The 26,978-nt window shown below is 46.8% G+C and overlaps 3 protein-coding genes across 7 annotated transcripts in view; 2 read left to right on the top strand and 1 right to left on the bottom strand.

Moving 5' to 3' along the window:
• Positions 1-232: 232 nt before the first annotated feature.
• Positions 233-17,529, top strand: WDR82 (WD repeat domain 82). Its single transcript, XM_064156595.1, has 9 exons — positions 233-643; positions 5,582-5,679; positions 8,640-8,706; positions 8,898-8,997; positions 10,875-10,991; positions 11,751-11,906; positions 12,028-12,097; positions 13,844-13,986; positions 14,470-17,529. Exons 1-9 carry the CDS (start codon positions 483-485, stop codon positions 14,497-14,499), a joined length of 942 nt encoding a protein of 313 aa, XP_064012665.1. The 5' UTR covers positions 233-482; the 3' UTR covers positions 14,500-17,529.
• A 716-nt stretch (positions 17,530-18,245) lies between these two features.
• Positions 18,246-25,879, bottom strand: PPM1M (protein phosphatase, Mg2+/Mn2+ dependent 1M). The gene is made up of 10 exons (XM_064156588.1): positions 25,439-25,879; positions 24,102-24,225; positions 23,269-23,523; positions 22,670-22,782; positions 22,100-22,184; positions 21,697-21,815; positions 21,198-21,261; positions 20,242-20,349; positions 19,803-19,951; positions 18,246-19,547 (listed from the first exon to the last, which is right to left on the bottom strand). Exons 1-10 carry the CDS (start codon positions 25,651-25,653, stop codon positions 19,403-19,405), a joined length of 1,377 nt encoding a protein of 458 aa, XP_064012658.1. The 5' UTR covers positions 25,654-25,879; the 3' UTR covers positions 18,246-19,402.
• The window catches only part of TWF2 (twinfilin actin binding protein 2), a 24,320-nt gene continuing 23,105 nt past the window's right edge, over positions 25,764-26,978 (top strand). For 3 of the 5 annotated variants that reach the window (XM_064156590.1, XM_064156592.1, XM_064156589.1), the window contains exon 1: positions 25,764-25,885. In XM_064156590.1, the coding sequence (XP_064012660.1) occupies positions 25,861-25,885 (25 nt within the window). In that variant the 5' untranslated portion in view covers positions 25,764-25,860. The remainder of the gene's footprint in view (positions 25,886-26,978) is intronic. The other 2 variants (XM_064156593.1, XM_064156594.1) reach the window with 2 other exon arrangements.

The raw sequence follows: 26,978 nt of genomic DNA, 5'->3' as shown, positions 1-26,978 counted from the left end.
GGTGGGTGGGTCGTGGCAGCCTGTCCCCGTCATAACCTCCCGCCCCTGCTCTGGATCGCCTTCTCCTACCTGGGGCGCGGCGCCTGAGGGCGCGGGCCGGAGGCGGGGCCCTTCCCGCCACACTCAGCATGGCGGCGGGCGCGGGCCGTGCCCTCGCGCTCCCCCATCCCAGCAGGCCGTGCGGCCCCGGGCTGCCCCGAGGGCCTGCCCGCTCCCAGCGTGCCCCGCGCCCCGCCCTCTGCCGTTCCCGGAGCAGCAAGATGGCGGACACAATGCGGGGGAGCCGCCTCTCCGCGGCCTGAGCAGGCCAGGCCGAGCCGCAGGGCGCCGCCCGCCCCGGGCCGCCGCCCCTCCCTGCTCTCTGCCGCTCCCCGCCGTCCCGCGGGGCTCTGCCCGTCCGCTCCCGCCGCCGCCCGGAGCCCCGCCCGGCTCCTCTCAGCGCCGTTGCCGCCGCCCTCGGCGCGGCCCGGCCCGGCGGCGGCATGAAGCTGACGGACAACGTGCTGCGGAGCTTCCGCGTGGCCAAGGTCTTCCGCGAGAACTCGGACAAGATCAACTGTTTCGACTTCAGCCCCAATGGCGAGACCGTCATCTCCAGCAGCGACGACGACTCCATCGTTCTCTACGACTGCCAGGAGGGGAAGTAAGTGGCGAGAACCCGGCTTGGCCTGCTCCGCCGCCGCGCCGGGGAGAGTGGTGCCTGCCGTCGGGAGGGGTTGGGGCAGTTTAGGGGTAGGGTGGGGCTGAGAGGGTGGTAGTTTGGCTGCTGCCCGTTGCGGCTTTCGGGAAGAAGGGTTGCCTGGCTTCTCACCGGTACAGCTGCGCTGAGGCGGTCTGGCTGGGATGCTTCAACTTCTGATTTATTGTTTTTTAGTGTAAGCTTGTAAGCGAAGCCACCACCGTGTGTGACGCGGGGTGGAAGGGTTATGAACGACTAAAGCGAGATGCAGAGCAGCATGGTTTTGTCAGCAGTACGGGTGGTTTTGCTTGTTCTCTCTGGTAGGCGGGAGACAGCAATGGTCATTTCCCGAGTGGGAGAAAATTCACTACTACGGGAACTAAACAGTTGTTAAGCATAAAGGGTTAAGCCTGGTCGCTTTTCCAGGCCTCAGAATTGTCACAGATACGTAAATTGACTTTTCTGGTTTCTCTATGCTTAAGTCTCGCTAATTAAAGTAGAAGCAATTGATCAGTGTACAAATTGTGCCATTTTAAACAGAATAATTTGAGTGTAGCTTCTTGGATAAGTGCTTTAATCCAGAATGGGAAAATGGTGTAATGTCTCTTTACTATAACTTCTGAAAACTTGATGGTGATTTCCTTAAAACATAAGTCTGGGAACATCAGAAATAAAGGTATTCCTCTATGCTTTAAAACCTTTTCTCTAGTTACAGGTTTTGTGTAAAGCACAGTGAAAATGCGTGTGTGATTTACATATGTCTTCAAAAGTTGTCTTAATTTGTGTTTAGTCAATCGAAGTGTTTGTTGATTTCTGCTACCTGTGGGTAATGAGTTGAAGTGTGTGTGTTTCTCACCAGAGTTGTCCAGTTTATCATCTTTTTCATTGATCACTTGATTCTTGTCTTCTTATGGTTAAAGCCTTGTAAATTTACGTAGCATGTGAGATGTGGTGCTCTTATTCAAAGGATAAAAACACGCAGATAAGACCACAAGTAACACTTGCAATTGGTATCTTGGAATGTATGCAAAAGACATTTGTGTTCCTTGAGAGCTGGAACAAATTGAAACAAATTGTTTAATTATTCCATTAAAATCTCCCTAATCTGGTACAATTATGCGCTTGACTACTTGAATTTCTTTAAAAGTTTTAAATTTCAGGTGCTTCTTGGTGTAGAGATGTAACACTGAGGTGTGTTGGATGTTTGTATGGTTTTGGGATTTTTCTGTAAAGACAAGATTAGAGAGCATCACATACATCCAGAAGGGGAACGAGAAATGAGCATGTGTATTGTAGGAGTGAGAATGAAAAGGGCAGGATAATGCAGGAATAGGAAAGAAACGTCTTGGGAGTGCCAGGAGGTAGATGTCTGTGTTGCATACGTTTTCTTGTAAAGCAAGTGTTCCTGTGTGACCACATGTGTGTGTATATAGCCTCCTGCATTTTGCAGCAGACCAAGAGATTGTCCTTGCTGTGTTTGAAAGATTGCACCCTGCATATTCTCTTCATGTTAGAGAACATTTATCATATATTATTATTTTACATTTCTATTTGGTTGTCTTGCTTTACACATTAAAGTGGTCAGTGTTCCACATCTGGCAGAGTGTCCTCTTGTTTGTAATGATCTAATTTTCATCTATGCAAGAATAGGTAACTTTATACGTATAGAGTCTGACACAGATTGTATTCTGGATCCCAATTGTATATACTAGTAGAAGGGCTGAGTGATGTTAATGCAGATGGTATTGATTGCTTTTCCCCTTTCAAACTTGTAAAGAATAGTTTGATGGGTTGGGAGCCATTTGGACCTTTCATCCCTATCTCCATCCAGTCCTGATGTGTGCTTTGCATTCAGAGGGTTTGATTTAATTAAGTTAAATGTATAAGATCGATGGTCATCTACTGCAGGGCAGTAGAGAGTAGTTCATCAAGGTAACCCCAGTTTCAGGATGCCTTTCTCTAGCAGCTGTAAAATTAATTTGAAAGTTTTTTGGGTACTGCCAATTCACTTAATAGTGTAACAGTGATTTTTAGAGGTACTTGAATGTACAAGACAGCCCTTGTCTCTCATTTGGAAAGTTTTAGCTGTGAATGGCTTTGCCGCTAGAGATTTTTGTGGAGTTGAAATAACAAGTCTGGTAATGATCGTTGTTCTGCTGTGGTGGAATTTGTCAGTTTCAGGCTGTAGTGTTGTGTGTGTGTTTGGTTTTTTTTTTTCCTCAAACCACCATTTCAAAGTCCTAGAACTGTCATCCGCTTGCCTATTTCCTTACTAATGAATCGCTAAGACGAAAACATTCTGCTTGCTAGGTTTCACTATGAGATACCCTACTTCATCAGGTAGCCTGAATGTTAAACTTCTTACCCAAGTAAAAGTGTCAAAATTTGGAATCTCACTCCACCTTGCTTATTGAGCAGAATGAGCAGCTCTGTAGGTAGAATTAAAATACAGTTGTGTTTGACTATATTTTAGGTACCCCTTCACCATGTTGGCTTTGTTTTGCCATACCAAAAAGAGTCTTACAGCTATGAGAGTCGTTACCAGCGTGACCAAGCCCCATCTTGCTTACTTTCAGTTTCTAACAGTGTCAGGACAGAGTAAGCAGTTATGTGTAGCCAAGGACAGACAGGACAAGATTATCTCCTTGAAACACAGAATTCCTTATGTATATTCTAAGCTCGGGCAACAAGCTTGAAAAACATGTCCTTGTTCGTGAGCACCCAGTAATTGTGGACCTGAGGTTCCATATCAATGTCAAAATGTGTTAAGTAAATTGTTAATTTTTTAACCCATTCTGCATCACCTAATACCTCCACAATAGGCTGGCTCAAAAGTACAGGAGGCTTAACCTGTATCTTATTTGGGCTTAAGAATGGACTCGCAGAACTTTCAGACTAGAGCTGTATGTTAAGGCACGCAGCAGTTCTGCATGCTGGGAATGGGAGGCTTGTAACTATTGTGGTACAATGGTGCTCTAGTAAAAGTCTGATTTGTATTTTAGGCTGTAAATTGTGTACTAATTGTACAAAAGAAGAGATGATGGATCTAGGCTCCTGCTTAGCTGTTTGTTAGATCTTAGGTGTTCATTAGATCTCGATGAGCCTGATGATGGTTTTCCTTGCAATAGTAGTTGCCTGGGGTTAATTTCATCTTTATAGCAGATTTGACTGTGTTCTATTAAAACATTGTTCTTTGCCAGTATTGTGTTATTGGCAAGTGGGCTAGATAGTTGGCCTTGCATGAAGTGACATGCTTCTGCTTGTATCGGCTTACATGAAAACCTCACCTTTCAGAACAGCCAAGTACTTTTTGTCTGAATGCTGACCTTTATTGTTCCTGTATATGAATTGATTCTATACAGAGTTTCTAAGCTTTAAACTTTTCAGATGGGAAAGAGCCAGACTAGGCAGGAGAATCTTGGTGTGTTTTGAGGTTGGATTTTTTCGCCAGTTTGGTCAGCAGCATAGCTGAAGTAGCTACAGAGCAGTATGGAGAGGTATCTCGGGCATGATGCTACAGAGTTTTGGTGTCTAAATTTGCACTTGATGTGGTGTTTTCAGTTTATAGCCTGTTTGCATCTGAAAATTGGTTTAAAAAAAAACCGAGGGAAGTGACGAAGAATCTCCTGTGATCTGGTCTAAATGGTGCAGGTGGTGTATGGGCTTTAATTACACTGTCTAGATTGGCTTTCAGTTAATGGGGGCATGTCCTCAGCAGGTTGGTTTGAAGTCAAAGGCTCTGTGACTTCTGCTATTTGAGAATGAATGTCTAGTTTTGTTCTGATACGAAAAGTCTCCAACTCATGCTCTAGGTGTGTCAACTGAGACTAGTGAAAACAAGGAAAAAGTTGAGGATTTTTGAAATACCTTGTCTGAGGGTGTAGTCTGATAAACTTTTTTTTTTTTTTTTTGGGGCAGCAGTGTTGGTTTAAACCACTCCTGCTGTTTGCTTTCATTCCTGTGCTGTTGTCTTTGGCTTGTGTTTTTAAAATATTCTATGGGCCTGTGAATAACCAGGGTTATGAATTTCTGGATTAAAAATAACTTCTGGAAGAGATTGTATTATTTCTGGTGTGGATCTATACCCTTGTTGGTTGACTGCCCAGCTTTGAAACCTCTGTGCTACCTCAGTTGACAAGGAATGGGGGTATGTGTGGAGGCCATGCACTGCTTAAACAGGCACAGCTGCTGCAGAATGTGCCTGTTAACCAGCTGCTTATGAGTTTACTTTGCAGTTTAAGTTTCTAGTACAGCAGTACATCGTTTTCTTACCAAACCCCTAAAAATCCATTTCTGTATATTGCCTTCACTCTCACTGGAATGCCTTTAGTTCTGTTGCAGTTTCATGCTTTAAGATTGGATGTGAGTGTAATTCTCCAGTAGTTTGACAGTCCCTCTGTTACCATTGCTTTTAAAGACTACTGGCATAGCTTCGTGATTGTGGTAATACCAAGAAGCCCTATTATGAATGAGTCTCCCTGCTCTAGGTTTTGAAGTAAGAGAACAAAAAGGCAAATTATTCTCAATCTAAAATAAGCAGCAGATTAATGAAAGATTTAGGTGGACAAGGGAATGATGAGGCAGTGCTGCTTGACATTAAGGACTCGTTTCGCTTGTTCTTCATGTTCATTTTAGAGTAGACATGGGAAAAAAGAATTTTTGGAGGAGAAAAGTGTATTTTTTAGGTGTTAGAGAGCTCCTCAGGCTTGTGGATGAGTTTGGAGAAAGCACCAAGGTGTGTGTTTGAAAATCAAACACAAAAGCTTTTCTTTATTTATATGAAACATCTGACTGCTTGAACAAATCTTATAAAATCTCAGTGAAAACTGGCCTTGTTAATGTGTGTTTCAGTTTGGGCTTCTTGTAGCAATGAGTGCCATTATTTCTGCTTCCTTCTGACAGGCCAAAGAGAACACTGTACAGTAAGAAGTATGGAGTGGACCTCATCAGATACACGCATGCTGCCAACACTGTTGTATACAGCTCCAACAAAATAGATGGTAAGTGATCCATTGGAGCTGAGTATGTGTAATGTCCTTACACCTAAAACAGTGTGCCTGGATAAATAGCTCTAAAAAAATAGGGGGGAAAACTGTACCAGCTTTTCAGTGAGAAACTGATAAAAGCTGTTAGAGATAGAGAGATTAATGTTCAACTGTAATGCACAGTGATACTCCCTTGAGAATGCTGATGTGAGCTTTTTTCATTGCTGCAATAAATAAGAGGTTAAATGTTGTCGGTGCCATAAAAGTTCTGCTGTTCTGTTCACTTTGCTGGTTGATACCAGTGCTGTCAGTAAGCCTGTGTATCTTAATTTCTTACGTGTGAAATGAGGCAGAAGGAGCATGTGGCCAAAAAGTGTGTTAGATGCTGTAACCCTGATACGTGCATAAGTCAGTTGCAAAGGGAGGGAATGTGTTTCCATTCTCGGTATGCTGCAGGAAGGGCAGAAAGTTCAGGTAACTCATGTCACCAGCCAAGCCTGGAGGAGGTCACACACCTCTTCTGAGATTAGCTTTGCTCCTGAATTTTTTTTTCAGTGTGATAGACAACACATTTTCATGTTGTTTCTCCACAGTGAGTGACTGTGATAGCTACATTCTGTAAACTGATGACATCAAAGGGCTCTAGACCTTTGTGCCAGGTTTTCTGTCAATGTATTTGAATGTAATTTAAAATTCAAGTTGAATTGGTGCAAATAGATACGTGAAGTCTTCCTAAGGTTGGAAACAGCTAGTGCTTGCTTCAGACTTGGTCTCAACTTTGTTTGTTGTGACCAGGGAGAGTTTTTTCAGTGGATCAGTCTCTTAGCACAGCACTTTCATAAATAGGTTAGAACATTGTATTTGTAAACTTGAAATAATTTCTAGAATAGTGGCTTTGTTTTGGTTTTCCTTTTGCAGAGATGGACCTTGACAGTAGAGATACTGGTGCTTTTTGGTGTGTGCTAGGTTATTTAAAGAATTTAAAACGTTATGGATGTGCATCAGGTGGCAGGTAAAGAGTCAGGATGTCAGATTCAACTAGAACAAGCCTAAAACTAAAGGAACAAGGAAGCTTCCAATAGTGTTTGGTTTAATGGTATAAAAGGGTTAGAAGTGTGATGGGAAGCTCTTGCCTTTTTAGTCTGATTCACAACCTACTTACATTATTTACTTAGTAATTTATGTCACATTTCAGACTTGGCTGTTATTTAGTTTACAACTAATTAATGCAATATTTTTTGTATCATTTTGACTTAGGAGTTTTTGTTTATAAGCACTGATAAACCTTTTTGGAACCAAAGCTTCAGAGTCTTTGTTGTGCAGGGCAGTGTTATGGTAAATACCTGATAAGAGCAAAGAAAAAGAGTGAAATTACTTGTTACTGTTACTGCTGGTTTTATCAGGCTTTTAGTTTGTGTGTTCTTTTGTAGTCTAGATACTCTCTAGTCCGTAATGCATGCAGCCTTGGGCAAGGGACATTGTAACCTGTTAAGCAGTTATTAGGAGGGAAAATGAGTCCAGGAATGTGTTATAGGAGTACTGGCACTTGGTCCCCAGAATTGTGTTGAGGAGTTTCTACCAGTCTACTTCCCACTGAATATGTCTTCAAGAGCTTTGAAGCTAACTCCTCTTGCCTGGTTCCAGGCTGAGGTAGTAGTTTGTACAGTTTGAGGGTCTATGATACCACCCGGTACAGGAGATAACTGTACAGGCCACTGCCTTGCCTGGGACAGAGCACTACCAACAAAATGGATCATAAAGGATCATCATTCCCACGTGCTTCCTCGTGAGCAAAGGAAAGTGAGGTCCTGCACGGATACTTCAGAAACCAGGTAACAACAGTTTTTGCAGAAAAACTGAGAGATGTGTCTTAAGAGCACACTTGAAGCATATCGATGCTAGCCATGATGGATTGTGATGCTGGTGTTTGGAATTTATAATTTGGATATTCATTTCATGTCACTTGGGGACTGTGTGTGTTGTGTGACCAGCACCATGTTTCCAGCTTGGTCAGTCAGCTTTAGCTTTCTTGTCAAATACTGGAATGTGATCTGGAACTCTGATCTCAGCTTGATGTGAAACCTCAAGTGAAAATGGTAGCTTGAGCATTTTTTCACAGCAACTAAATCTTGTTGAATGAGCCTTTCAGAAAGCTCTGAACACAGTTGCTCTTTTGAATGTGAAGATACTCTGTCTGCATGTTGCATCCTCTTGGCTCTTGGTCTTCTGAGGCAAAAGTAAAAATGTCCTTTTCCCTCAGTATCTTTGTCACAGCAGTGTGGAGTCTCTTGACACACTGTGGTGCAGGTACTTAATGTCAGTTTCTCCCATCCAGAAATAAATTTTAATGCCCTCTGACTAGTGAGAGAAGGAATGTTGCCATTTTCAGATATCAGAGGTTCAGTTGGTGCTTCCATGCCTTAATATCTGTTTCCTCTTAAAAGATTTTATTTTACTCTTTGGGAGGAAGTTTCAATAGAATCTTTCAGAATCCTGAGCTACTCTATACTCAGAATAAAATTGCCACTTCAGAGATGTTGTGGTGCCGCTTTGATTTATTCCATATAGTTATTAAGATTTCTTTTGGTGGGCCTAAATTTTAGATAAATCCTCTGTCCTCTTAAAGCTTAGCTGCTCAAAGTGCAGAGGAGATGTGAAGCTGTTGATTAAACAGATTTAAGAGGAAAAAAAAAAAAAAAAAGATATTTTCTACATTTTAATGCTTGTCCTGGCTTCGAAATTCATGTTTTTATCTTCTCTGGCTAAATGGCAGAATTTGCACATTTCCTATGGAAACAAAGTTGGTTTATGTCTGTTTCTTAGTTCTGTTTCGAAGACTGACTTAAAATTAAATGACCAGGCTTACTCACTTTGGCAGGATTGCTGTTGCTGGAGGGAGCAAGCTTACCGTGTGAGCACTTTTAGATAGTGTTTGGTTAGTGGTGCAATAAAGCTTCTGGTTTGTTTCTTTTCAGACACAATCCGATACCTCTCCTTGCATGACAACAAATACATTCGGTATTTCCCGGGGCATACGAAAAGGTAAGAGGTGTCTTGGAGGCAGTACAGGAGAAAGTAAAATAGTGATTGTAAGGACCTTGAGTTACATGAGATTTGCTCTGGATTTCACTTTGCAGAACTGTGAATTATGAGCTTGTACACAGCTGGTTGGGGGTAGGTGGTGTTCACTCATTATTGTGTGTTTCTGATGCGTGTGGTTGTCTGCGTTGCAGAGTGGTTGCGCTTTCAATGTCTCCAGTGGATGATACTTTTATTTCTGGGTCCCTCGATAAAACTATTCGACTTTGGGATCTCCGCTCTCCAAATTGCCAGGTAGGATATCAAATTCATGTGCACAGTGTGTTGCTTTTCCAACTAAAGGGATGAAAAATAGATATAAGCTTGTTATAAAATAACTGCTGCCAGAAACGTGTGCTGCTGATGTATTGTTGACACCTTCCTGGAATGCTGAAAGAGCCTCAGTCACAAGTCTCTGAAATATGTATGTCATATTGTGTAACACCACTCACTTTCACCTGTGTTTCTGCTGGAGTGGCTCTGGAGAGGGTAAGAAGTAACACCCACAGCTGATGAAACAAGAGAAGAGCTGGGTGTCATCAGCTTGTTCATCTGGCTGCTACCTCAGGCAGAGAATACCTGCTCTTAGCCAGCATCTCTCCTGGGTTGGGAATGTGTCTTAGAGTGGCTATAGTGTGTTTTAAATTGATGTCATTAAACTTGATGAACAAAGTGATCTAAAGTAACACGGCAACCATATAGTCTACCTGTTCCATGTATCACCAGACTTGTTTGGAAACAGATTTATCTTTCCAGCAAATACTCTATTTATTTTCACTTCTTTTGCTGGAATACTTTAATTTTTATGTTGGAACAAAGCTTATGTGGCTGAGAAAAGTACCAGAGCTAGCAGTAGGGGCAGGAATGAAACACTGTAAGTAGAACTTCCACCTTTTACTGATGAGCTGTTTTGTCCCTATATCTGGACAGTGTTGTGCTTTCACGTGTTCCCATATCACTGGCACTGTTTTGCTTAGGAGACATGGCTATTTACTTTTCCCAGATGATGTAACTGTTAATGCAAAGGAAGAATAGGTTACATTGCTCACAAAATGGTTTTATTTGTCTCAAACCCCAGCTTTTTCTGAGCAGAAGTTTAAGTTTTGCCTTACTGCAGGAGTGTGCCTTCAGTGCTTGTTTCCCTTGACATGAATCTTCGTCTCAAAGTTGATGAGACAGGGTTGTAAAATAAGTGTCAAATCTGAGCTATACACTAATGCCTGAAGTTGTAACAGTGGTAAAGCTAGGACTTGTAACTGGAAGCTGCATCCAGCAAAGTTCGGTAAACAGACTGGGGAAGCGTTTCTTGTGATTTTCAGCTTGCCCATGAGATGGCAGCCTGGATATATTATCTGGAAACCAAAGATACTCCACTTGTGAGGGCCCAGAATATTGGCTAGCTCACTGCTTAAGCCTTCAGAGATGACAGGGAAACTGTCCTAAATTGGGAAGAGGAGAGAAGTAGTAAAGTTTAGATTTCTCTGGATAAGAATGGTATTTCAGAAGTGATTTGGCTAACACACATGATCCTGACTGGCAAGTCTGTGTCTTACTGGCTTCTACCAAATTTTAAGTCTTGTCTACTATGTGAGTTAACAAAAAGTTAATATTAAAAATAAGCACTGATAGTAACCTGTCAGTCGTAATATGTAAGGTCTGTTGGTTTGCAAGTGTGAATTTTCATTAGATGGGCATGGAGAGTTCAGCTGTGGTATGCTCTATAGTAGTTTCTACTTGTTTTCAAAATACTTCCCCCCCCCCCCCCCCCCCGCTTTGCACACTTAAAATGTTGCATCAGTGTCTTCTGGTGCTGTCTGGTCTGATTATTTATACAGCCTTACAGCCTCATCATAATTCTTTCTGTGAGCACTTCTTGAGTGCATGACAATTTGAGGTCTTAATTTGTTTTAGTGTAAACTTTGTCACTGCAGCAAACTGTAAGCTTTGTATGATGGCCTGAAGTAGTCAGAGTTGCTGTTGAGAGGCTGAGTTCTGAAACTTTATCAAATGACAGTATTTGCAATTGAAGTGCAGCTACAGGCTGCTGTTCTGCTCGCAGTGGGTTCCGAGGGTGGTGGTTGAAATGTATGCATCAGTTTCACCATGTAATTGGGACCACTGCTGTTTTCTAGGGTTTAATGCATCTCCAGGGGAAGCCTGTGTGTTCTTTTGACCCAGAAGGGTTGATTTTTGCTGCAGGAGTCAATTCTGAAATGGTGAAGCTTTATGATCTCCGTTCTTTTGACAAGGTGAGCTATCCCTAGCTTCACTTCTTATGCTTTTATAGCTTGTAAATAGTCTTAATCTCAGTATTCGGAGGCTGGATTTTTTTCCTCCAGCTTGCTGGGTGTGGCATGCCACCTTGGCACATGGAGAGTTTTCAGTATGTTAATATTAAAAGTTTACTTCTGCTAACTCTGTAACCTCTTTCAAACTCCTTTTTAGGCTTTTCGGTTTTGTTGGGTTTTGATGTTTTGGATGTTTGTTTGTTTTTTTCCTTTGCTGCTTATTCTGTGAAAACACTTGCAAAGATGGAGCCAGGATTATTACAAAGAATGGAAGTTCTGAAGGAAACTGTAATTGGGTGGGCAGCTGAACTGGCAAAGCACTGAACATAGACAGTTCCATGGTTTTCAAAGTAGCAATAGTAATGTCTCAGACTCTTTCTTTAACTCTGGTTAGCAGCCTTGTTTGAAAACTTAATTCTGCCTTAAATTAATTTCTGCTGTTGACTGTGGTAGAGTCTGGGACTGAGTTTTGAAACACCCTGCTGTGACTCTGTTTTTGCTGTGGAAACTGTGGATTCCTGCTTCTCTGGAACTTATACATGCAGTGACTCCCTTTTGCTGTGGCAGTTTCCTTTTGTTTTGTTTTTTTTTTTTAAAGCTGAAGATGTTATTTTGAGAAATCTAAAACTTTTTTTCTGACCTAAGGTTAAAAGCAGACTGTTGTTAGCAGCAGCACATACAGGTCCTACACAATATTTCTGTTTTTTTTTCTCTTGGAAGGGACCATTTGCTACATTTAAGATGCAGTATGATCGAACGTGTGAGTGGACAGGCCTGAAGTTTAGTAATGATGGCAAACTCATCCTCATATCAACTAATGGAGGATTCATTCGACTGATTGATGCCTTTAAAGGAGCCATCCTGCATACATTTGGGGTGAGCACTTGGCCTGTGTTACCTACTGGAAACTTGGTGTTAGTTTTGGGAGCAGGTGCCCTTTGGCTGTGAGATTACTGTGGACACACTCTGGTACATATTCTCCTGTTTTGTGCCACAGGGTTATAACAATAGTAAGGCTGTCACGCTGGAGGCATCATTCACACCAGACTCTCAGTTCATCATGATAGGTAAGATAATTCTTCTTGGAAAGAATTTCACTGCTCTGAAATTAGGTGTGTTATGAAGGACTGAAATTGTGTCGTTTGGGAATTAGCATGTATTTAGTTCATACACAGCAGCTGTAAGCTGCCTTTTTACTGACAGTTCTCTAGTTTGTTAGTTTACTCAGCATTTTCTCAACTGAAGTGTAAACAAGCCCACAAGAAGACTGACTTTTTCCTTTATATATGAATGCTATTCAGAAAAAAAGGAGCTGGCAAGCTGTTGTAATGTGTGGAAACCTGTCATATAATTTCCATCACTGATCCTGACGCCGTGGCTAGGATGCACTCGCCTGCTTCTTCAGTGTTCTGGAAATGTTTATTGTGACCTGTCCTTCACTGCCTGATGAGCAAGACACCTGTCTCTGCTTGGGGATTGGTCTTACAGACCTCACGGGGACATTGTTCTACTGGTGATGTGCTGGGGCAGCTGCATTCTGTTCATTTAGCACTTGTAAACCCCTGCATCTCTGGAAATGGTTCTGCTTCACTCTTGATAGAAACAGTAGGCATTAGACTGATTTCTCTGACCCAGACCCCTTTCTCACCCCCTGCGGGAGGGACTCTTGAATGAAGCTGGTGGCAAAAGGCAGCTGCAACTCTTGTAAAGCTGGTGCTGTGGGTTGGGCCCCCCACAGGAAGCACTCCATTCACTCTGCCCAGCAGGACCTGTGAACACAAATTGGAGGCATCAGTATAGTGCTGCCCTCTCCTAGCACTTCTTGTCCTTATTTATGTGTCTGGTACACCAGATAATGCTTAACTTTGTGGGTATGAGTATCCGGATCCTCATTTTTCCTGGGTGAGTCTTGGCAGAAGAACTTTTTTTTTCTCCTGGCTGAGAACTTCCTGACTGAGGAGAAAGAGGGGTGGAGTTCTTTGTTTATACTGTCTCTGTAGAGTGCTTTATTGCACATACCTTCCTGTTGTGCCCTTCCAAATGTGAACTGTAGTGGAAGAAGCTTCAGATTCTGTTCAGATTTGCATGCAATTAAGCTGTTAACTTAGGCTGCTGAATTTTTCCTCCAGGAAAGGCTATACATATAAATACAGAAGCAAATTCTTTGTATTTTTATTAGGAATACTATTTAAAATGAGACCAAAACATAACTAAATCATAAAAATGTTAGGTGCCCATCCTCAGTTTGCAAAGTACCATTTCAAAATGAAAAACCTGTAGCAGTGTGGAGAGTAAACCTCTCCAGTGCATATGCTTCTCTGGGGCACAGCGCATTGAAGTCTGGTTACCTCCAGTGGTAAAGCCTTTGAGTTGATTCTGTGCCTTCCAAGTGAAATATTTGTCTCCTTTTGTGTCTGAACTGAGAACTCGTGTGAACAATGACTCTTACGGCCAGCTTTCAGCCTCTCACACATTGGTGCAAGTTGGCAAGGGTCTTTCCTCAGTTGGATGGTGTCAGCTCTCCTCTTCTACTGGGTGACCCTAGTTTTTAACCTTTTTGCCACAAAGGTGTTGCACTCTGCTGCATGGTTGAGTCTCTGTAGTGCAGAGATATGAACCTGCTGCCTGAACCCTGGTGTGTAAACTCTAGTGATGTTTTGGAAGTGCCCTAGTAGTACTCTTGAGAATGTTAAAGGTTAAGATGAGGCATACTTGTTCCTACAGTTCTGACAGAAAAAAGGTTATGTTCTTCATTTCCTCTGCTGGACTCTCCATTGTATTTTACGTATTTTGCTTTTCACTCCTGCCTGCAGGTTCAGAGGATGGGAAGATTCATGTTTGGAATGGGGAAAGTGGGATGAAGGTGGCTGTGCTGGATGGGAAACACACAGGTCCTATAACCTGTCTGCAGTTCAATCCAAAATTCATGACTTTCGCTAGCGCATGTTCCAATATGGTAAGGAAAGTGTTTTAAATTCCTCCTGCCTCACTGAGGTGCTGACACTTCTAGAAACGAATCTGAGAAGGCTCAGTGCTGCTTATAGGTATTTCCTTGGGCTTGGTGAGAGTCAAGCCACTGTCTTATGTCTGGACTGTGCCTTACCTGGCAGACAGATGTGTGGAACAGGACACCTGGCAATCTATGGTTTGACCGAAACTCACAGATGAAAGCATAGCCGTGAGCGAGTGCATGACAGAAGCATGGGTCCTTTAGGTCCCTGTACACATCTGGTATGGCCAGTTTATGTAGGACTGGCTTGTTCTGGAGAGGGTGCAGCATGAGCCACACCAGTGTAAGCAAGGACTGTAACCTTAAACTGCTGGGGGGGAGTTGCTGCCTCTTCAGTAGTCTCTGCCTGTGTGCTTAGGGTGGCAGTGACCAGCTGAGTGTGTGTTCTGCTCTGTAAAAGACATTCTTTCTTTCCTTCCTCTTCTGTAGGCCTTCTGGTTGCCAACTATCGATGACTAATTCCTACACTGCAGCTGCTGTTGGGCGATTTCCACACTAACAGCAGCACATCCCCGCAAGCATAGTACTGGAATTGCCTAGGTCTCCTAGACTGTGTTCCTGTTCCTGCACACGCCTCCATGTCTTACCTTTATCTGCCGCATTCCTTTGCGAGGACTCCTTGGCTCAGCCTCCTGGCATGTTCCAGATTGGCATGCTACCTGTTCTTTTACAGCCTGTGCCCAGCGGGCTTCAGCTGAAGTTGGAACTGACACAGTATTTCTAAGAGCAGCAAAGTCTGTTTTAATTACAAAATGTTTGTGGCGTTATTTAAAGCTGTAATTGTGTTTTCCTTCTGTAAGTGCATAAGGCTATTGATGCTCCAAGGTGGAATGTGCAGTTCCTTCCCATAAGTGCATATTTTTCACATTTGGGATCTTTCCCATTTCACTGCAGTCTACAGATGCAAAGTTACTTTTGTGCCAAATGTGAACGCTGACAGTTTTCAACTTAAAAGAGCAGGTGCTGGATTCTCTCTCAGTGGAACATGCACCTAAAGATGAGTGACTATGAATATAGATGATACATCTGTGTTTTGGCAATTTAGTGTGCAACAGACCATACAGGTTTTGTCCACTGCCGGAGCCGTTTGCTGTGCCAGCATCCCAGGGGGCACAGAGAATACTGCTGAGGTCCAGTCAGTGTCCCAAGCAATAATGGAGGCTGTCAGCAGGAAGATGAAGAAACCAAGCTGAGACTGCAAAGTACAGTCTGGTGCTGTATCTTCATGATGTGTCATCTTGGCTGATCTTATTTGTAAATATTGAGGGGGTGGGAGGGCAGTTGGAATGGGCAATATTTTTTTACTTTTAGATATTAAAGAATATGATATGGGCCAGTATCATGGGGTGTCTATGCTGCTTACCTTCACAGATGCAGTTCTCCCCTCCTGGTTTGTAAATAAGTTCTACTATGTTCTCCCCACACTGGCCTTAGATTTATATCCCTCTGTTGATAAAGCTGATATGCACTTAGTTCATCATGCATTTTGTTACAGGTCCTGTGGGTTTTCAGTGGCAGCCCCAAAAGAGCAGTGCTTCCTTTGTTAGATGGGGTCTTCAGAACTGAATTTCAAATCTTACATGGGGCTATGGTGACTTCCATTTTCTGGGGCCCTGTCCCAAGGGGCAGGAGGGATGTGCTCTCCTGGTCCAGAGAGGCTTGTGGGTCAGTAGCACAAAGGCTGGCAAGCTGGTCTTCAAGCCTGGGTCTGCTTTCTTTTTCCTGAAACGCTGCATCGATCAAATGCGTTCACCAGCAGACTGGTGTAAATGTGTGCTGTCCATTGTATTCTTGCCTTTCCAAACAGCTGGTTTTTTGTGCAGGACTACAGCTTGGAAAGTTGGTTCTTTCCCTTGCCTAGTCATCTGTGCTTTCCCTCTCTGGAGGGTGAAATGCTGGTAAGGTGGCAGGCACAGTCATGGACATGTTCTCTACCTCTCTGCCTTAGGTCACTTGTCTAGGTGCACCTCTGTTGCAGCAAAGGTCATCTCAGCTGTGGGGGCCTGTCTCATTTGGAACGTGTCTCCCTGGCTGGAGGAGGGAATGGAACACTGGACAAATGCTTTTTATCCTGCCAAGTAGGCCTGCTGTTGGAGACACAGGCAAGAGACCCATGCTATTACACCAGCATCCCTCTTCCCATGCTGTCCCACTGTTACCCTCAGACGGCCAGCGCAAAGGGAGATGGTCAGATGGCCATCCCACTCCTTAGAGCTGACTTACTTTCCACAGCTGCCCCTTCAACTCAGTGTTGTTGCATTCCAGGCTGCTTGGTGCTATTTTACCATTGTTGGTGTTTCTGTAGGCAGCTGTATTTTGCAGTGGTTTGTAACATGCAGGTGTTTGGGGGGGGGGACTGTAGTACATTGTAACAGGTGAACTTGAAAGTTCAGTAGTAAATCATGTTTCAGGGGTTTATCAAGTCTGTTGCCTCAGGAGGAATGGCCTCCAGCTGTTTTGTTACTTTTCACAGGGAAGCACTTGGAAGTCTTCTTCTGAAACTGCTTGCAGATGTGGTTTGAGTACTTGCCCGAAGAGCATTCTCTCTTCCCCTTGTGGTGGTGTCAAACTGTGTTGCAGCATGAAAGGAGGACCAAAGGGCTGGTCCAGAAGGACACACATTGGAATATAGGTGTATGTACAATATAGTACTAATGCTCAGCTCAAAATTAAAGCCAGATGCCTTCCCAGGGCTGACTGACACCCACACAAGAGTCAAATCTTTCTTGGCTGTAGCACTGAGTGCTTGCAATCTGCCTTTAGAAGAGGGAAATGTGCCAAGTGTTGTCAAGGAACTTGAGTGTCACTTGTCTCTAGGTTAGACAGAAAAGGTGACTAAAGCTTTTAGCTTCCAGCTTGTGCTTTTCAAAAAAGCATCAGGACTGCCATTCCTGTCCTTTGTGGCAGTCAGCTAATGAGAGATGGACCTCATTAGAAACAGTACTGCCAGGTCTAATGGAGAGTCCAGCCTTGCATAAAGCCAGGCAGGAAGCTTGCTCCTCATGCTGCTCTTCAGGTTGAGATAAAGACCATGGGGAAGGAGACTCAAAGCCCACCTCTAAATAAGCAGTGATGGTGGCTGAGCACATCTGCTTGGGCTATAGGAGATTCTGGGTATAATTCTCTGGGTTAGTCTTTGGGAGATGATTTTTGTATTGAAGCTCGCAGGTCCTTGGTTAATGTCCTAGCCCCTGCTTCAAGTGGCACAGGAACAATCAAACAAATTTGAGAGCAGCAGTGTCTCTTTTCCAATGCCTTTGGGCTACAATTGCACTTTAAGAGCCTTCCAGGGATTTTGGGTCGAGCAAGGATCCTAGCGAGCTTTGTGGAAGCTGGTCTCTTTGGTTGTGAGCCGCTATGAGGAAATTTGACTCCTAGGTGGGGTCTGTCAGATGGATGTAAATGCATGGAGTCAACTTTGTCTCAAAATACTGAATTTGTGGAGAATTCAATGTTTTGGCTGCTACCAATAAACATTTTGTAGAGAGATCATGGAGTGCTGTAAATTTTGCGTGTCCAGTGTGATACAACTTGCTGGTTTTTTAGAGGGGAAATGAGAAAATCATCTTTTATTTAAAGGCCCTAGTTTTGGAAAGCCAGTTTCTGTAGTGAAACCTGTCATGCTCTGAAGCCATCCCTACATAATTGCCCATTTTAAGAGGATTTTCTTGCTTAGGATAGGGAAGCAGTCCTGACACAACTGCTGCTTGAGGTACAGTGCCTGAGGTAGAGGGGTGTTTACAGAAGCCTGTGATCTGGATGACCTTTTCTCAGCAGGAAGGTGGGGAAATAGTTTTTTGGTGTAACGGGAGACTTGAGTCACTGCTGTAAAGTATATATAGCATTACAGCTGCTGTAGGGGGGTCAGCAGCCAGCATCAGTTTTATGTGGTTAAGACCCCATGCCATTTGTTTTCAGGTGAAACTCAAGGGGAAAACGGAGATGGATGTTTTCTGTTGCTTAAGCCATGAGCAGATAGCTGAGGATGCTGCCTCATTCCTAGGCTCAGGCCTTCCACTGCAGGAAAATCATCTTTTGACACCTAGCCCTTAGGGTAGTACTGCTTAGGGGAATAGTTCTACCAATAAACTGGATTATGGCAACAACAAATCCAAAGCAAAACCTCCTCTGCCATCTCCTAAAGATGTTTTTCTCCATCTCAGATCTGTGTAAAAACCTCTGTTGGGGATACAACTTGCCCAAAATATATTTAAAAGTATTTTTATTTGGACTTTAATCATTGTGGAGTGGACCTTAAAACACATGCTGAGATTTGTCTGCTTCCCTAGGGAACCTTGCAGCTTGTGTAGTGAATAGCAAAACCCAGAGTTTATTCCAGACAGAAAGATGGGAACCTTGTCCAAACCAGAATTTGCCTGGCTAATGTAAGCTGGTTGAGAAGCAGATCCTTAAAAAGAGTTTGAGGCACAACTCTGGCAATAAGTGCCTGAGATTAGCACTGCAGACAAATTTAAACGAACTGGTTTTACTGTACTTGGAGCTTTTCTGCTAAATCAGCTGAGGCACTTAAAACACTTCAGTTTCCTCATCAGTGCCACTGCTACAAAGCCAGCTTTGCTGTCAGAAATGGCCTAAATGAGCAGGAAAAGTGTTAGCAGGTGGTGTGGGCTCAGATTGGTTAGAAATCTGTCTGCTGCATCACATACTAACACACTTAAAAACACTTAAATACCAGTAAGGCACCTATCTTTACACAGGAGGCTCCCATGCACCATGTGTAGCTCCACCTGCTAACCTCTGATTTGAGGTGGTGTTGCCTACCAATGGAAAGCTTCCTCGAGCTCTGGGCTGCTGCTTGGGTGCTTGTGTTCCGTGGACTTGGCCATGCCCAGCACTGTCTCAGCAGCCTCCAGGCTTTCAGCACTTCTCGTGTTACAGCAAACAGACCTGAGGGAAACTAGCTTATGCATCCAGTTTTGCACGACTTGGTTCAAGTCTCGATAAAAGTGAGCTCTTGGGACTACTCGGATCTCAAGTGATCCACCTTCTTCAGCATTAAAAAGGGAGAGGGCTTGCTGGAAACATGGATTTGAGTCTCGCTGTACCGCAAGGTGTTACAAATAGTACCCTTCAGTTTGCACGGCCCCTTTGCAATTCCTCCTTGGTCCAACACGAAGGAAAGAGGATGAGAACAATTTGTTTGCTGCCCACTGTTCCTGTCTTAAGGAGCTAATGTCCTTGTTGATTTTCTGCATAGGTGGTGGCTGTGCATTTGGGGTTCCAGTGCAGGTGCTTTTGCTGGAAGACAGTGTGTGTGCACAGCAGAAATCCTTGGTCTCAGGCTGATGCTGCATAGCACTACAGCAGAGGGATGCAGAGATCCTGTGTGTCATGCTAACATTCACTCCTTGTCTCTCTTGTGTAGTGGGATGACAAATACAGAGATGTCATCATAGGATGCCTCGTGGCTGTCATCTAGCATCCACTGGTGGCCTCTCTTCTTTCCCCTTGCTCTGCATACCAAGCACTTGGCCAGTTCTAAGAATCTGTGAGTGGAAAAAATGCAAGGTTTGGGTTAGGATGGCATCATTCCCATAGGATTATTGTCAAAATAGAGCTTTTTTAAAGACAGCAACTTCATTATTGTTTCTTTAGGATGGAGAAAGATGAGAAGGCAGTTTCCAGTCACAGAAAAGAGTGCTTGGTCATGACTCAGTTGACTAAGAAGCAGAGTGAGCTCAGCCTGCTTTCAGTCTGACCAGGTTCTTTGAAAATGGGAGCAATGACAAAGCTGATGTTACCTGTGAGGATCTGTCCTGTTTTCTGCAAGAAAGCTCCTGACTGTAAGGGCCACATCTCTGTTGCACAGAACATCCCAAAGGCCATCAGTTGCCATGATAAGAACATCATCTTCCTTAACGTCATGCAGAGCAAAGTCAAATACATTCACCTGGAAGGCACAGGAGCAAAGCAGTGACAATTCCTGCCATGTATGAGAGAGGTCAAGGAGATGACATCCCCTGAGAGATGACAAAGTGGGATCAGGACACTTTGAATCTTTGATGCCCCCTTGCTGTTATACTTCTAGGTTCCTCTGTCTTGGGGATTCTCTGGGCAGCATGCACAGAGATAGCAATCAAAAAGGGACATGGCTAAGATGTGATAGGTCTGTTAAAGGTGGGTGCTACAGAGAAGGAGCAGCTTTATTCCATCCTGCAGTTCCCACGTGCTGCAACTGACCTTGGGGATGCAGGAGAGGAAAGGTTTGACTTCAATGTTGGTGTCGATGACTTTGAGCTGATGATCCCCCAGACCTCGAGAGACAGCCAAAGTCCCCAGCAAGCGAGCCTGGCCCCAAACAAAGCACAGCAGTGTTGAAACATGTGAAGGCTTGTCCTGACTTACCTATGTGTTGCCTTTAGAACCCTTCTCCAAGCATCACTTGTAATTTGGAGACTTCAATTGGAGACCTCAGAGGTTGAGGCATGAAAAATAACAGCCTGATAGCGGGGAGACAGCCTGCTCATGGACTGTCTGGTGGCCCCTGGGGTTACCCATACATTGGATAAATGCTCAGACTTCAAGAAGCTCCTGGTGGCACCTACTCTTGATTTGGGGTGGTGAGAAAGAAAACTGGCTTGAGTTGGTGGGGCAAGTGGGAACCAGGTGTTTTCTTCTGGCACTGATTCCTTACAAAAGGGGGGGCATGGGGCTTGTAGTGCTGGAGGGGGTGACAGAGTTTTCTGCTCAACCCCAGCAGGGAGATGCTGGATGGGTGCACTCATTGCTTCTCCATGCCACCTCTTTGCTTTTACAAACTCCTTTTCTCAGCCTCCCCTCAATGAAGGTTTGTGGGAAAGGCAGTAGTTAGAGCTGAAGGAGACAATACAAGTGGATGAAACAAATTATTATCTGAAATAGAAGATGAAAAAAGGGCAGGCTGGTCTGGTGCTGCTGTCTGCCTGAGGGACTCTGGAGGAGGGCACAGCCTTGCTGCTGTGCAGAGTTCTGGCTTACACCAAGCAGGCAGCACAGGCCTAGTGAGGAGAGCTACTCTACTGGGGCTGTGCACCTGCATTGTGCTGGAGAGCCCCAGTCTGCCATAGTGCCCTGGAGCATGACAGTGAGTGACAGGGATGCTAAGGACCCCCAGCAGACTTGCTTCTGCCTTCCCAATGTGTAAAGCATTAAGCTACCTGCTTCCCATGACCGTGGACAAGAGGGTACTTGAGGTCAGCTTTCTCCACTGTCTTGTATCCCCTAGAACAGAGAATTCACCATTCATTTGGGTTTTGTCTGACCTGATGGTGCTACTCAGCCACAGGATTATGCATGTGATTCAAGCCCTGTGGTGCCCCATGCACAAGCAGCTGACTGAGGAAGAGGCGATGTGACTTGCTGAAGCAGACATAATGAAGATGACCACTTGCTGAATATGCAGGTGGTTTTCCCCTCTCCTCTTCTTGCCCATCTTGTAAATGCACCAGGATGGGGCTCAGTGCACCAGACCCATCTCACAGGATCCTAAAGACCATCTCGGCTGTGCCCTAACTTGCCCTGCCAAGGCCGGATTCCTTCAGTCACAGGGAAGGCTGCTCACAGCATCCTTCACTTAATCTAGCACAGCTTTGCACCATCAAGCCCCCTGCTTTCAGCAATGGGGCACGCCCATCACTATAAGCAGAAAGGACTCACCAGCCCTCCATGAAGTAATCACGGTACAGGACTTTCTGGCCCACATCATCTCCCTTCAGCCTCCGTGGAAACTCGAAGCGTGTGAACTCACTGTCCAGGAGCTTGGGAAACAAAAAAGCCTGAAGGAGGAAACAAAGATGTGTGTACACAGAGGTTCTGCTTCAGCAAAGCAAGGCACCACAACTGCTTCTGCCTCAGGACTGGTACTCCCAGCAGAGCGGAGAAGAAAACTGGAAAACACATTCCAAGGAGGATGTGAGCATCTCCCCACAGCAAGGCTGTTAGTTGAATCTTGCCCCAAGTCTTGGCTGGTGGCAGATGACATCCTGGCCACAGGGTGGCTTTTGAGGAAAACTCGCAGCAAGCCCTCTCTGACCCAGTCTGATGTGCAGGAGTCACTCACCAGGTGCTGGATTCGCTGCCTCTCTGTCTCAGGTGTGAACTCACTGCTCATGGGCACAACGCTGTCCTTCAGAACAAGAATTGCTCTACGAAGGGGAAAAGGCAAAAGACTGAGCTGTGTTTGTCACTGCAGCCTTCCAGCTGGCCCCAGCTGTAAGTAACCAGCAGCAGAGAGCTGCTATTAAAAATGCCAGAGTATTTTAAACAACTCCACTGCAGCTGCTCCGTTGCAGCCGAGAATTGAGTTTGCCTGGTTTGACAATGCTCACTGCTGGAGGAAGGGTGGACCAAGACCAAGCTCCTTGAAATTACCTTCTACTTTTAAACACCCACTGGGCAGAGCTTACTGCTGCAGGACTGCCCTGTAGCTGGGCAGGGTTTGTAGTTGCTTGATATCCCAAAGCCATTCCAGAAGGCATGACAGTAGCCACCCTTCCAACAAGTTCTGTGGCAGGCAGGAAGGCAATGAAATGTCTGGGCTGCACATTTATCTTCCATAGGATTAATCAAGAAGCTGGAACCCTTGCTTATCTCCCAGAAACACCCATGCTGCCCCTTTATGATGGCTCACCTGCTGTCTCCAGCATTGGCCACATACAGCTTCCCCTGGAAATAAAGGGCAGCCAGAGCAGTGCAGCCTCCTGACTGGTTTGTAGCTTCCATCTCCTGGCCAATGACTTCATCCTGTTATTTAAACACGTTTAGAGAGTGATGAGAGACAAGCTGCTGCTTTCTGCAGCTACCTCACACCTCTGGGCAGAAATCCAGAACCAAAAATGATTGTGCATAGGCCACAGGAAACCAGCAAGGTGACAGATAATGTGGCTTTGGTACGGCCAACTAAGGACTGCTTTAGAAGCATGATGGGGAGATCTCCAGCTTGTACATGCTGTACTGGTGTGACAATAGCCACTACCTAGCCCTAAAGAATGCATCCCCTGGATGCAGTTTAGCAGAAATGCTGCAGCTTTGCTCTGGGTCAGCACTGCCACTGTGCAATAACAGATCTGAAGCAGATCCCAGGGAGCTGGCGTAGTGCGCTCTCAGTGCTGAATGTTCCTGCCTGCCCAGTGAGCTGCTGAACTGCAGACATTGCACACCACAGGTAGCGGGGAGGGACAGAGGAACTGCCTGGGGCAGCAGGTCCAGTGCCTGGCGTGAGGTACTCACACATTCCTGGAAGGCATTCTCCAGGGCTCCCACCACCAGGTCTCCTGCGTGGATGTGCTTCTCCTCCACAAACTGGGGGTCGCTGTCGCAAACGCAGCGTCCGCTGAGATTCATGGGGGGACGACCCTCCGTGATGCCCCCCACAACCTCCTCCAGCTTCTGCTTGATGCAGTAGTGTAAATAGTTGGAGGCAATGATGGCAGCTTCTGGGCCGCCGTGGCCATCGAACAGTGCCCAGTAGTACCCAGTCAGAAACTGCAGACAGCAAAGAAGAGTGGGACAGGTCACACAGATGGCAGGCTCAGCAGACAGGACATCACTGTCTTGCCTGCTTTTACCACCTCAGCTACCCTTCCCTGCCACGAGCTGATCTGTGCAGCTCAAAGCCACACGATACCTGGGGGCTGCTCTGCCAGCGCCACCATCTGAGCGGCTGCATTAGCAACCACCCTCACTAACTCTTCCTCTGTGGTTTAGGGGAAATGGAGCCATGCTGCAAGATCCAAGGCAAAGCTGCTCCCAATAGAGAGCATCGAGCATCCCATGTGCCCAGCTGGTAACAACACGCTCCAGCTCCTGAAAGTAAGGGCACCAAGTAAATGGATTGGACAACCTTAAATGCTGCAAGCCATGGGCCATGGAAGTAGAAATGGCACATATGGGGAGTTGGGTGTTTGCTGGCCAGAGGGTTTGTAGATCCCCTAAATGTGTCCAAGTAAAGGTTTTCAGTGCCTGGGCATGTAGGACTGATGGGGCAGCCTCATGTTTCCTGCACCTGGGCCACGGGTGCAGACCAGGGTTGGCAGCAGAGTATGTAGCCTTATGGCTTATACCTGTGTGGAGCACAGGATCAGCCACTCATCATCTTCCTCCAGGCCTGGCTCTCTCCTCCGGACAGAGATCTGACAGCAGGCTGCTTGGTCCTCATTGAACTCTGACTTCTCAGCATTGATAACTCTAGGGGTGCAAAGGCTCCAGGTAAGGTATGTGGACAGGCTGCACCTTGCCAGCTCCCAGCCAGCCCTGCTGGGTGCTCCGCAGTCACAGCCAAGGACTCTACATTGCCCCTTCCCTCCAGCCCCACCTTTCCTGCTCCCTTTTTGAGCTCAATGGTCTCTTCACTGGGAACATAAATAACAAGTCCTTTCTGTGCAGTGTGGAAAAGCTTATCCAGGGACACAGAAGAATGAATGGGTTTTGAGCACCCTGGCCTCAGGCAGCCCTTGTCAGCAGCCCACAGCTGTGCTGCTACTTTGGTGACACAGTGAACTGCAAACCCACCATGGCTGCTTATCCTAGCCTGGTTAATGCCTGTCCCTGGATGGGATGCTCTCCTTGCACACTGCACTATCCCATGACCTTGGGGTGTGCTGTGGTCTGGTCACGGATGTGGGGGCAGCTCCTGTCTGGAGCTCTTCTATCTGTTCCATCCCTTCTGCCCTTAACAAATGGCAAACCCAAAGATTTTTTTTAAATAGGATTCTCCCTCTCCCTTTGTTTTAAAGGTGCTCTGCAAGGAGCAAGGGGATAGTTGCCCAGTGCTGCTAGCCTGATGAAACCACCTTCTGCCCCAACTATCCCCTCTGCAAGGGACCGACGCAGAGATCCGGGGGAAGAGCCCAGTCTGATCAGGGCCCGGAGCAGGGGACAGGTGACAGCCCCGTGCGAACCACACTGCATTAGGAGGACGAGACACTTCAGCTAACCTGATTCTGCTCTCCGGGCTGTCCCTGACTTGACACAAGCAGTAGTGACTTGCTCTGTGGCTGGCAGGGTGCAGGGCCGGGGGGTCCCGGCGCCGCTGCTGCGCCTGGAGGAAGCTGCTCCTCTCTTTGCAGGTAGGTGCGGCTGTGGGGGAGGCGTTTCTACCTGCGAGCCCTCCTCCAGGACAGGGCTGAAGCTCTGTGCTTGGGCTCAAGGAGCAGGGAAGAAGTGGGGTGTGACCACCCCCGGGCACCTCCCCAGGAGTCCCCTAAACCACCCGCCCCAAGCAACACCCACACCCCTCGAGCCCCCTGGCCCCTCGCAATGCTCAGGCATCCCCCTAGACTTGGACTACCTCCCGCCCAGACCCCTATAAGATCCCTGGGAGCTCCTGCAACCGCGCAGCCCCGAGGGGTCTTCCGCAGCCCCCTTCCCGGGGAGGCCTCCGCTGCTGGCCCGCACTCACTCGGCGTAGCCCGCGCCCCAGGGCAGGGGCCGCTCGGGCCCGGCGCTCCGCACGGTCCGGCCGCCCTTCGGGCTCTCCTCCCCACCGTCACGCAGAAACTTCGGCCGACGGTAGCTAAGGGCTGCGGGCGGCGGTCCCGGGCCGGGCCCCTGTGCACCACCGGGCCGCTCAGCACGGCCGCTCCGCCGCCAACGCCGCAGCCACTCGGCGGACATGGCGAGAGCGGCCTCGGGCGCCGCTGCTGGCCGCCGCCAGGGGGCGCCGTCGAGCGACCGCGGCGCCGCGGTGGCTGCTCCTCCCCGGGGCGGTGCGGGCGGCGGCTCCGCACTCCGGAAGCGGGCGGTGCCGGCTGCCCAGCCGTTTCCTGCCCGGGACGCGGCGGAGCCGGAGCGGAACGGGACGGAGCGGAGGATAGCGGAGCCATGACTCACCAGACCGGCATCCACGGTAAGCGGTGCCCGCCGAGCCGCTGGTGTCTCCCCTCCTCTCCCCGCAGGGTGTCCCATGGCTTCTGCTGCGGGGCCGGGCCGGGCAGGGATCGGACCCCCACCACCGCCAACCCCACCCGGTCTGGGTCCTCTGTACCCGCCTCGGGAGGCACTCGCAGGGTCGCTCCCTGAGCATCCTGGCCTCGCCGCGCAGGCTGCCGGGCGGTATCGCGGTAGCAGTGATGGGGGCGATAAGATGAAGCTTCCCGAAGGAGCCGCAGGTTTCCCTGCAAGTAGATGGGGGCGGGCGGGGGGAGGGAGAAAACGACGGCGGCGACGACGACGACACTGAGCCAGGCTCAGAGCATTTGGGTGCTTGTAGGAGGTGTAGGAGGGATCTGGCTCGGGGGATGCTCCAGTGAGGGGCTTTCCGGCATCCTTTGTCTGGGCTGGTGCTAATGGACCGCCGCGATACCGCTCAGAGCGACTTCTGCTGCGGCAGCACAGTAATCCTCGCACATCTGCTTCGTTGCAGCCGCTCATCACCCTGGTCACATCTCCCCGCTTAGGGGGGATACTCGGCTGCTTCCCAAGGGGATTGCAGACACTCGGGATAAATTCCTGCTTTGACTATGGCCCTTATTTCTGTGGGCAAGCTCTCTAGTTTCCCTGATTGCTCCACACAGAACACGACCAGCACCCTAAAACGGTGGCTTTTGCATTTATAGGTGGTTTTGTTGCATGTCTGTGTTCCCTCGTGGTGTTCCCTCCTGTTCCCCACCTGCCAACTCAATTAACACTATTAATCAGGAGGTGCTGCATAATTTATGTAACCGAATCAATATGTGAGTAGGGAGCAGGGATGTGAGAGCAGCTGCCCCTGAAGCCCTGCTTCCTGCTCTAGCACTGCTGCATGCCCTGGTAGAGGAGCTGGGACATGGCTCTCACAAATCCCTTCTTCACAGCCAGCACATTTCCACAAGGGTGTTGAATTTGCAGCTGTTGTTCCTTCTTGACACAAGCATCCATGTTCCTTGGGAGCATGGCCAAGAGCATCCTTCCCCTTCAGGTGTTCCTGGAGGAGCTCTAGTTATGAAGCAGTCAGCCACGGT

This window comes from Pogoniulus pusillus, chromosome 16 (genome assembly GCF_015220805.1).
Source record: "Pogoniulus pusillus isolate bPogPus1 chromosome 16, bPogPus1.pri, whole genome shotgun sequence".
NCBI lineage: Eukaryota > Metazoa > Chordata > Aves > Piciformes > Lybiidae > Pogoniulus > Pogoniulus pusillus.
This window is presented reverse-complemented; position numbering and strand designations above follow the sequence as displayed.

Excerpts from the sequence above, each read along its gene's own strand:
- WDR82 (XM_064156595.1), top strand. The coding sequence starts at position 483 with ATGAAGCTGACGGACAACGTGCTGCGGAGCTTCCGCGTGGCCAAGGTC. Across the intron at positions 644-5,581 it reads TACGACTGCCAGGAGGGGAA|GCCAAAGAGAACACTGTACA; the intron begins GTAAGTGGCGAG and ends TCCTTCTGACAG. Across the intron at positions 5,680-8,639 it reads CAGCTCCAACAAAATAGATG|ACACAATCCGATACCTCTCC; the intron begins GTAAGTGATCCA and ends GTTTCTTTTCAG.
- PPM1M (XM_064156588.1), bottom strand. The coding sequence starts at position 25,653 with ATGTCCGCCGAGTGGCTGCGGCGTTGGCGGCGGAGCGGCCGTGCTGAG. Across the intron at positions 22,185-22,669 it reads GCCAATGCTGGAGACAGCAG|AGCAATTCTTGTTCTGAAGG; the intron begins GTGAGCCATCAT and ends TCCCCTTCGTAG. Across the intron at positions 20,350-21,197 it reads TCCACGGTCATGGGAAGCAG|GCTCGCTTGCTGGGGACTTT; the intron begins GTAGCTTAATGC and ends GTTTGGGGCCAG.